Consider the following 10,995-nt stretch of genomic DNA (forward strand, 5'->3'; position numbering starts at 1 on the left):
ACCCTAACCCTAACCTGTACCCTAACCAAAACCAGAACCAGAACCCAAACCCTGACCCATACCCATACCCTAACCCTCGTGGGGCTGGGGATGATTGAGAAGGCAACATGGGAGAGATATTTTGTGGTGATGGAAATATTCATTATCTTCATTGTGGTTATATTTGTTAGATATTAAACCCGTGCCCTTAAGTCTAATTTATTTATGTAGATTATACTTCAAACAAGTTCTTTTTTTAAAACAGAGCAGAATTGACAGCCCAGAAACCTATGCCCTGTGGATTCTGACAATTTACACCACACAAATATGTATTCAAAACAGATCAAAGACCTATATTTCAGACCTAAAACTAGAAAACCATTAGAAGAAAGCATAGGAAAGATATTCATGACCTAGGTTTGGGCAGCTTTCTTAAATGTGACACCAAAAGCATACCAAGCAATAGAAAAATAGGTGGACCTTCATCAAAATTTAATACTTTGGTAAGAAGGACACTATAAGAGATTTTAAAAACAATGGAAAGAAGACTGCTGACCTGGCTCAGTGGGTGGAGCCTGACTCTTGATCTCGGGGTTGTGAGTTTGAGCCTCAGGTTGAATGCAGAAATTTCTTAAAAATAAAATCGTTAAAAAAAAAACCCAAAGAGTGAGAGACAAATGTTTGGACATAATGCATCCGATAAGGCAGATACAGAACATATCCAGAATATAAAACGAACTCCTGGGACGCCTGGAGCGCTCAGTCAGTGAAGCATCTGCCTTCACCTCAGGTCATGATCCCGGGGTGGTGCACAATTATTCAGCCACACGGGGTGACGAGGGGTTATGTGCTATAGACCACGGACGTGGTGCACAATTATTCAGCCACATGGGGTGATAAGGGGGGTACATACTATAGACCATGGATACGATGCACAGGGTGCACACAGGCTGATCATCCACACATCAACCACACAGGGTGATGAGGGCCAGTACATCCCATATAACATGAGCACAGCTGAAAACCACTATACTCACTGAATGAAGCCAGATGCAAGATTACATACTTTGTGTGATTACATTGACCTGAAGTATCTGAAAGAAGCTACTTCCTAGACAGCCAAAGGACACCAGTGGTGGACAAGGGCTGGGGAAGGAGCACTTGCAGTTACTGCTTGATGGGGACACTTTTCTTGGGGGCACTGAGAAAGCTCTGGAAAAATGGTGAGGGATACAAAGCACTCTAAACATAGTCAATGCCACAAAATCATACACTTAAAATGGATACAGTTGCCATTTATTGTCAATGACATAAAACAAAACAGTGATGGCAGTTATTAATTTCACAAAAGAATTCAAAGGAAAAAGGCATTAAGATTTACATTTTATAAAAGTAATAACTGTCAAACATAATTTCACAGTTTTATATGCAGCTGCCAACCCAATATCTCCACTTTGGTGTCTGGCAGATGCCTCCAACTCAACCATTTCCAAAGTCATGATTTTCAGCCTCAACTCTGTTCCTCTCCATGCCTTCCTCCGTGTAGACACCTCTCATTCCCGCTTCTCAGGATCAAACTTTGGCATCATTCTCACCAACTCCTGACCAAGTCTGAGGAAAAAGAAAGCTTATTGGCCCTGGGTGGCTCACTCATAAAGCATCTGCCTTCGGCTCGGGTCATGATCCCAGGGTCCTGGGATCGAGCCCCACATCGGGCTCCCTACTTGGCGGGAAGCCTGCTTCTCCCTCTCCCGCTCCCCCTGCTTGTGTTCCCTCTCTCACTGTGTCTCTTTCTGTCATATAAATAAATAAAATCTTTAAAAAAAAAACCTGATTTTATTGTTGAAACAGATCTAGAACCACATGTCTACGAACACTTGGTGTAGCCCAGTATCCCCACTGGTGCACACAGAAGAAAAGAAAAATCGTGTTTAATCAATTCACTGTGTGCATGTACTAAAACGACGAATACAAATAAATTCCTAGTAAACTATTTATCTGTGAAAAGTAAAACAAGCTAGGGGATACGAGGAGAAAACAAGCTAGGGGATACCAGGAGATGCCAGCTTCACGATGTCAAGGGGGGCAAAGATCTGAGTGCAGGTATTTTCTGTGCTACTACGTGGCCTGCCCCATAGTACACGCCCAGTAAATACATACAGAGGAATAGAAACGACAGTTTTAACACCATCTGAAGGAGCACATACACGCACAAGTACTTGTATCCTTGTGAAGACACCATGTTCCTCATCGTTAGATTCCGTTTCATATAAACGTCACTTCTGAAATTAGACAAACGCAATCCTAACAAAAAACACATTCATACTTATTTTTGGAATGCATACATTTCACATAGGAAAACGACGAAGAATACTTAGCAAACACCTGAAGGACATCTCACGCGAGCTCCTGCGGGAGCGCAGGTGCACGAGCACAGAGGAGCCGCTCGCCTGCCCTCCCGCGCACGTTCCCGCGGCAGCGCAGGTGCACGAGGACAGATGAGCCGCGCGCCTGCCCTCCCGCGCGAGCTGCCGCGGGAGCGCACGTGCACGAGCACAGATGAGCCGCGCACCTGCCCCCCCGCGCACGTTCCCGCGGCAGCGCAAGTGCACGAGCACAGATGAGCCGCGCGCCTGCCCTCCCGCGCACGTTCCCGCGGCAGCGCAGGTGCACGAGCACAGATGAGCCGCGCGCCGGCCCTCCCGCGCACGTTCCCGCGGCAGCGCAGGTGCACGAGCACAGATGAGCCGCGCGCCTGCCCTGTCGCGCGAGCGCCCGCGGGAGCGCAGGTGGACAACAAGAAAGCACAGGAAGCCTTGTGCATGAAGTGGAGGGACACAAGGGCATATACTGTTGGAGTAGGGAAGACCTCTGCAATGTGCCCTATGTCGGGAAGCAACAGGGAACACGCTGCTCCCTATGACTTGGTAAACCTGGCCAGGCCGTGCTTCTGAGGCGGTGCTGCGGGCAGGGGCAAGAGGTCAGCAGCCAGGTCCCACCTCCACCCGAGGGGTACGCCACACCGATTGCGCCAGCAGGGGGCGGGCGGGAGGCTGGCTGACCACTCACCACGCATGCGCAGGGCACTGTGCGAACCAACCCGACACCCACCTGCGGTGGGAGGAGAACCGCCGGCACAATACAGTGATAGAGACAAAGGGTACATGATACGAAGGGCTGAGCCCACACGAAGTGCTGACGGAGGGAGCCGAGCTGTGACGGACGGCCCTGAGAGGAGGACGAACAGCGCCGAACCTGGCCGAAGGGCCGAGGGGCCGAGCCTACGAACTGCGGGCGTATGACGATGGACGGTGCCAAGTCCTGAGGAACTGCTGTTATAGCGCGCCGAGGGGCCGAGCCCGGACGGAGAATGCCGAGCAGTGACGGACATCACCGAGAGTCTGACGGACAGTGCCGGGCCTGAACGAAAGGCTAACGGAGGATGCCGAGGGGCCGAGCCCAGACGGAGAGTGTCGAACAGTGACGGACAGCACTGCAGGGATAACGGACAGCGCCGAGCCTGAACGGAGGGCCGAAGGGCCGAGCCTACACGAACTGCTGACGGATGATGACGGACGGCGCCGAGTCTTGACGAACGGCTGTTACAGCGCGCGGAGGGGCCGAGCCCGGACGGAGTGCCGAGCAGTGACGGACAGCACTGAGAGTCTGACGGACGGTGCCGAGCCTGAACGAAGGGCTAACGGAGAGTACCGAAGGGCCGAGCCCAGACGGAGAGTGTCGAACAGTGACGGACAGCACTGCGGGGATGACGGACAGCGCCGAGCCTGAACGGAGGGCCGAGGGGCCGAGCCTACACGAACTGCTGACGGATGATGATGGACGGGGCCGAGTCTTGACGAACGGCTGTTAGAGCGCGCGGAGGGGCCGAGCCCGGACGGAGAGTGCCGAGCACTGACGAACAGCACTGAGGGGCTGACGGACGGCGCCGAGCCTGAACGAAGGGCCGAGGGGCCGAGCTTACACGAGCAGCTGACGGATGATGATGGACGGGGCCGAGTCTTGACGAACGGCTGTTATAGCGCGCGGAGGGGCCGAGCCCAGACGTAGACTGCCGAGCAGTGACGGACAGCACTGAGAGTCTGACGGACGGTGCCGAGACTGAACGAAGGGCTAACGGAGCGTACCGAAGGGCCGAGCCCAGATGGAGAGTGTCGAACAGTGATGCACAGCATTCCGGGGCTGACGAACAGCACCGAGCCCAAACGAAGGGCTGACGGAGGGTGCTGAGCAGGGACGAAGAGAGCTGAGCCTGGACGGAGAGTGCCGAGCAGTGACGGACAGCACTGAGGGGGCTGCCGGACAGCGCCGAGCCCGGACGAAGGGCTGACAGATGGTGCCGAGGGGCCAAGCCCGGACGGAGGGTGCCGGGCAGGGACAGACAGCAGTGAGGGGTGACGGACAGCAGTGAGCTTGAATGAAGGACTGACGGAGGGCGCCGGGGGGCCAAAGTAGGAGATCGAGTTATTTCGAGGGGGACGAGTGGCAGCGACAGACATTGACGGGAGGGGGCGGAGACGGACGACAGGTGCGGAAGCTGGTGATGGGAGACGGCTGAATGCCGAGCGAGCAACGGAAGCGCGAGTGCATCCGGGGAGAGGCCACCCCGGAAAGAGGCGCAAGGAGAGACGTGATGGAGGAGGAGATGTGACGGGGGCTCGGGGCTGTGCTGCAGCTGCTCCGGGAAAACCCTGCTCGGTGCTCTCCCCGCGGTGCTCCCCCCTCCCGAACACCCGCACACTCGGTGCTCCCGGCTCCCGGACACCTGCAGGGGAGGCGTGCTCCTGCATTCTCGGTGCTCCCGGACACCTGCAGCGGAAGCGCGCTCCTGCACGCTCGGTGCTCCCGGCTCCCGGACACCTGCAGGGGAGGCGCGCTCCTGCATTCTCCGTGCTCCCGGCTCCCGGACACCTGCAGGGGAGGCGCGCTCCTGCACGCTCGGTGCTCCCAGACACCTGCAGGGGAGGCGCGCTCCTGCACGCTCGGTGCTCCCAGACACCTGCAGGGGAGGCGCGCTCCTGCAAGCTCGGTGCTCCCGGACACCTGCAGGGGAGGTGCGCTCCTGCACGCTTGGTGCTCCCGGCTCCCATACACCTGCAGGGGCGGCGCGCTCCTGCTGACTCGGAGCTTCTGTTGGAAAGCCCACCTACGTGCGGGCTAACACCTGCAGCCGCCATCCTCTGTTAGCATTGCTCATTCACAGCGGGTGCCCCCACATCCCTGAGAGTCAGAATATACTTGTGCCATCTCTCTGGAAACGCGAATTTTCCTAAGTGTTTACCCTAAGGGCCTCCACGTAGTACCCCTAAAATAGCCCTGATTCGTCTGTCCCGCAGGCGTCCTAGCAGAGGGAGGAAGAGTGGGACACTGAGTCCCAGAAATCCTGTCCCTGCAGGCTAGAGTTCTCCCCAATCCTTGCCAGAGGTCTCACTGCACCTGGGAAAGCAGTGCACACGTGCTGGTTATGTTAGGGGACTTGGAAGCAGGCTGTGTGCAAAGTGCTGGCCTGACGGAGGGTGGACCAGAGGCTGGGCTCTGCTGGGCAGCTAAAGCCCATGGCCCCTGAGCCCTGCCTGTTAGCTGCAGGAGCAGAGGCCCTTCCTTCTGGGAAGCAAGCAGTTACCACCTCCAAAGCCATAACCATGGAGCTCACAGCACATTCAGCCTGTGTGGGGATTGCCGAGTCTGCAGGCAGAGCTCCTGCTGCATGTGGGGATTGCACCATCCACGGGCAGAGCTCCTGCTGCGCTAATTCCTCCATGATGGCAAATACAGCTCTGTTTCAGCCACGCACATTGAAAACAGAGTGCCCACCCACCCTGACTAGACAACAGGGGGGCTGAGCTCAGGGACCTGAGGTTTCTGGATCGATGACAAAGCTTCAGTGACAGTTCCTATCTGTGGGTCTGAGCTGTTTCCTTCAGGGCGACAATCACCTGCACAGGGTCTGCATATAACCGTCATACCCCGACCGGAATTTCTTCATTGCCCGGCGACTCCAATATGACTTTTCTCCTCTCCCCCAGACAGATGCATCTATCCAACCACAGAATCAAGATCTGGACTTAAGAGCAAACCTAGGCTCCAAGGACTGATCTCTGCTGCTCTCCATACCCTAGTTGCTGAGCCCCAATACTCAGGACTGTCCTGCGCTCCCCACTTTCCTTGTGCCCAGTAACATCTGTGACGTGTACACAACCAAAGGCTATCACCAGTCCCCACGCTAATTCCCACATATGGCACAGCCCAGCCCCAAGCCCCAGTCTCGGGCCTGATTCCTGCATAGAGCCCAGATGAGGCTCCCGGCCACATGGCGCATCTCACATCCAGCCCCAGGGGGATCTTTCCAGGCACAAAAGAGACCACTTGTGACTCCACCCAAAGGTGCCCTGTGCTTCCTAAAGTGTCTTTTGGGAGAGGCGCCTGTTGCTGAGAGCCCCAGACACCCTCACTGAGGCTCTGTCCGCTCCTGCCTTTCCTGACAATGAGCACTTGTGTTGTGCCGGGCACATGGACACCCCAGGGGTCAGCTGCTGCAGCCTGATACCCCAGGAGGGGGCTGGCTCCTTTGCTGCTTCATCAAAGAGCTCAAAGACTGATCCCCAGCTGAGATACAAACAGTGCATGTGTGCTGTTTCCTTTGGCCATTGCCTCACCCCCGTGGGACTTGGGGGAAGGAAGGACCAAGGCACATGTTAGTTCCTAAGCAGGATATTATGGGGTACACCGTGCTCCCCAAAATCCATATGTTGAAATCCTCAACCCCAGGACCTCAGAACAGGACTGTAGTTGGAGATGGGGTCTTAAAAGAGGTGGTTAAGGTGAAATGAAATTAGGGTGGACCCTTATCTGATACCACCGGGGTCCTTATAAGAAGACGGGATGAGGACACAGACATGCACAGAGGGTCGACCATGTGAGGACACAGGGAGAACCCAGGGTCTACACACCCAGGAGAGAAGCCTCAGGAGGAACCAGCCCTGCCCACACCTGCATTTTGCACATCTATCCTCCAGAACCCTGAGAAATGAATGCCTATTGTCTAAACCAGCCAGTCTGGGTTATTTGTTATGGTCGCGGGAACATGCCATGAAAAAAATCAGGTCTCAGACCCGACAGAACCTGCTGCCTATTGACCTTGTGCATGAGTTACCGGGACCCCAGGTACAGGATCGTTGAGGGGAGCAGGGCTCTGGCTCCCTTCCCTCCTGGTTTGCACGCAGCAGGTGCCCGATGCCGTGAGCACCTTCTGTGTAGCTAGCACTCTGTGTCAGTGGTCACACCGGCCGTCACAGCAATCCTTGGACTGGGACATTCATATACACACTTTGTTCATGGTGTGGCAATGGAGGCCCCAAGGGGTGACGTGGATACCCTGCATCACAGGCTGGTAAGTGGCCAAGCCAGAGTCCCAACCATGTCTCCATGCTGATTCTCAAACCCCTCCCCCATCAGCAGGTGAAGGGGAATGGATTTCAGCCCTTGAGCAGGGAAAATCTCGTTCTCCCAGGTAGGCAGTGCCATCAGGATGTGGTGCTAGCTTCCGGACCCATTCCAGAGTGAAGAACTGGGGAAAGCATCGTGTGCAAGCTGCACCGACTTCTCAGCCTTGTTGGACTGTGCCGCCCAGTCCCCAGGGCGCCCTCACCTTGGCGGGGTCTCAGGCCCGGCTGCCCTTCCAACCCTGTGCTCTGGACTGTCATCCAAGTTCATTCGCTGGAAACTCCCTTTCCCGCTGCCCAAGCCCCAGGAGCAGATTCCTGCTCTGTAGCCACCAAGACATCCAGACTCATCCTGGATCTAAGTGCAAGAGTGTGCTCTGCCCTGAGTGGCCACTATCCCTTCTGACCAGCCTCGGGGTGCCTGGTCCCTGACTAGGAATCTCCCTTTGGGGAGGCAGACCCGAAGTGGCCCCTGGGGCCTGTCAGCATCTTCTGGCCTCACCAAGCTCTGGTTCGTGGTAGACACAGCATGGGCCCTTCCCTTCCACGCATCCATGATTATGGCGGATTTGCTTGTTCATATTGTTCAAATGATGTGAACATGGCTGTTCTACTCACAGCTTCCTGGGGAGGAAGAGGGAGGAATCAGCAAAGCGACCAATGCATCAGCAGCCTCACTCCCACTCACTGAAACCGCTCTCCTTACAGCTGCGTTCACCTGAGCGCAGGTCTCAAAGTGTTACAAGCACCCTGACTGTGCACCGAGGGGTGACTGCACTCAGTGGGGGCACAGACACGACAGTGCGTACCCCACGACACCTGCGTCTGCCAAGCCCAGCCCCACAGCAACTGCATTAGTTCAGTTGTTTAATGACACACAAAAGCTTCCAATACACAGGTATGTTTTAAACAAGCCATAGGGATGCCTGGGTGGCTCAGTCATTAAGCGTCTGCCTTCGGCTCGGGTCGTGGTCCCAGGGTCCTGGGGTCGAGCCCCGCATCGGGCTCCCTGCTCAGCGGGGAGCCTGCTTCTCCCTCTCCCGCTCCCCGTGCTTCTGTTCCCTCTCTCACTGTCGTCAAATAAATAAAATATTTTTAAAAATTTAAAAAATTAAAAAGCAATAGAAGAGATTTGGGGCATACCACCACCACATTCATGTTCAAAGCACCCATCCACATTCCCACAACATGGTGTTATTCTTGCCGATTTTCTCTGTGCATGTGCATCTCTAGACCAAACCACACAACTCTGCTGTGGCCACCTCCATAGCATAGCAAGCCATGCGAGCCACCTCCTCTAGGATTTCCAGAACACGGCAACATCAGAGTCCATACGAATGTGTAATTCACCTAGTGTAGGGACCCAGAGACTATGCATGAGCATCCTGGCAAACCCACTGTGGTCCCCCGGCAACCCCACCATGGCAGAGCCTCCCCGCCAGGCCCCGTTCTCGGTTCTTTTTCCCGCCCATGTCTACCCTGCCCTTCCCAGTCTACCCTCGTCTGGCAGTGTGGGTGCCTCGGCTCAAGATGTTACCAGGGGGACGTAGCGGGATGGAGGAGGGTCTTAGGACAAGGGGTCTGGCTCCTGCAGCCCCACTCCCTGCTGGCAGGGACCCTCCACCCACGAGGAGGAAAGAGAAACCAAATGGACAGAGCCTGGGCCCCTGAGACCCACTGGCCTTGGACTCACATGACGAACACGTGGCCTGAATCTTTCAGCCCTGGTGTGCGGGGACGCCCCAGCCACGTGGCAGTAACAGACTGTTGCCCTAAAATCAAAGGAGCTTTGCCAACCCCTCCAAGACTCTTACAAAAAAATAAGACTTTGTAAGACTTTTCCGTAGCCAGAGCCCATGCTGAAATCAGAACCTTGCGGAGCATCACTCAGGTAAATGGGGCTTGAAAGCAGGGACCCCTTTGAAAGGATCGCCTGGAGTTCAGGTCCCGCCCACCTCTGCTTTCCCGGCTGAGGGGCACAAGTTTCCTTGACAACCCTCACAAACCTGCTCCGTTCCCTTGGCAACCAACTTTCTGAATTGCCCAAACCTTCCCTGTTTGCAGCATTCCTGTTGCAGTCTCGCGGAGCCTAAAGGAACACTGCTGTTACTATGTGTCAGCAAATCCATGACTCTCAACCTGCAATTATCAGTTACATGAGGTTATTTTTTTTTTAAGATTTTATTTATTTATTTGACAGAGAGAGACACAGCGAGAGAAGGAACACAAGCAGGGGGAGTGGGAGAGGGAGAAGTAGGCTTCCCGCGGAGCAGGGAGCCCGATGCAGGGCTCGATCCCAGGACCCTGGGATCATGACCTGAGCCGAAGGCAGACGCTTAACTGACTGAGCCACCCAGGTGCCCCTACATGAGCTTATTAATCAAAAAATTCCACAAGAACCAGCTTTCCAGGGTGACTCATTCTGTACTTGGCACCCATGGGAAGGATGCTGTAACTGTTCTCATGGTGGATGAACCCCCTTTCTGACGGAGCCAGGCCTTGGGTCCCTCTCATCTCAGCTGCTTTGAGTGTCCCCGTACCCTCATGCCCACAATATTGCTCTCAGCACCAGGTCATGGAAGACCTTACTCATCTCCTAGGATGAAAGGGTTATTTTATACACAAATAGTGGGCTGAATGGTGGCCCCCAAAAGATGTGTCCCCCAGAACATGTGAAAGTGACCTTATTTGGGAAAGGGTTCTTTGCAGATAGAACAAATGAAGGACTTTGAGCTGACACCATCCTGGATGAGCATGGCCCGACATCCAACAACAACTGTCCTTACAAGAGACAGAAGAAGAGAGACACATACACAGAGGAGAAGTCACGTAAAGACGGAGAAGGAGATGGGAGGGATGCGGCCACCAGCCTAGGGACACCTTCCAGCCCCGGAAGCTGGAACAGGCAGGAAGGACCTGGAGCCTCTGGAGGGAGCACGGCCCTGCCCTGCCTGGATCTCAGACTTCTGGTCTCCAGAACTGGAAGAGGATAGATTTCTGTAGTTGTAAGCCATCCAGTTTAGTTAGTTATTGCAGCCATAGGAAACTAATTCCCATAGAAAGAGTGCTCTCTCCTTCACTTTGCTCTGATCCAGGATAAAACTAATATAAAATGCTAACATTTGAGCATTGTGAATGGATGATATGTAAGAATTCTTTGTACCATGTTATGGCTTTTTGAAAGTTTGTCATTGAGTTAAAATAAACATTAACAGGGACACCTAGTGTGGCTCAGTAATTAAGTGTCTGCCTTCGGCTCAGGTCATGATCTCACGGTCCTGGGATTGAGTCCCATATCAGGCTCCCTGATCAGTGGGAAGCCTGCTTCTCCCTCTCCCACTCCCCCTGCTTCTGTTCCCTCTCTCTCTGTGTCTCTCTGTCAAATAAATAAATAAAATCTTTTAAAAAATAAATATAAAAAAAATAAATTTTTATTTTATAAAAATAAAAAAAATAAACATAAATGAAAATTCTCAGGAAAAGTCTATGTTTATGCTTGATCCGGGACATTCTGTGCTCACTGATAAGTCCATGCCTTTACTTTCAGATGAATGTG

General features: G+C 54.1%; 1 protein-coding gene across 1 annotated transcript; it reads right to left on the minus strand.

Moving 5' to 3' along the window:
• Positions 1-1,253: 1,253 nt before the first annotated feature.
• On the minus strand, positions 1,254-8,454 carry LOC115937651 (uncharacterized). The gene is made up of 3 exons (XM_081810430.1): positions 3,091-8,454; positions 2,187-2,261; positions 1,254-1,590 (listed from the first exon to the last, which is right to left on the minus strand). Exon 1 carries the CDS (start codon positions 4,880-4,882, stop codon positions 3,791-3,793), a length of 1,092 nt encoding a protein of 363 aa, XP_081666556.1. The 5' UTR covers positions 4,883-8,454; the 3' UTR covers positions 1,254-1,590; positions 2,187-2,261; positions 3,091-3,790.
• Between the last annotated feature and the right edge of the window lie 2,541 nt (positions 8,455-10,995).

Source organism: Leptonychotes weddellii, unplaced genomic scaffold (genome assembly GCF_054177405.1).
Source record: "Leptonychotes weddellii isolate Sample4059 unplaced genomic scaffold, ASM5417740v2 HiC_scaffold_2561, whole genome shotgun sequence".
Classification (NCBI taxonomy): Eukaryota; Metazoa; Chordata; class Mammalia; order Carnivora; family Phocidae; genus Leptonychotes; species Leptonychotes weddellii.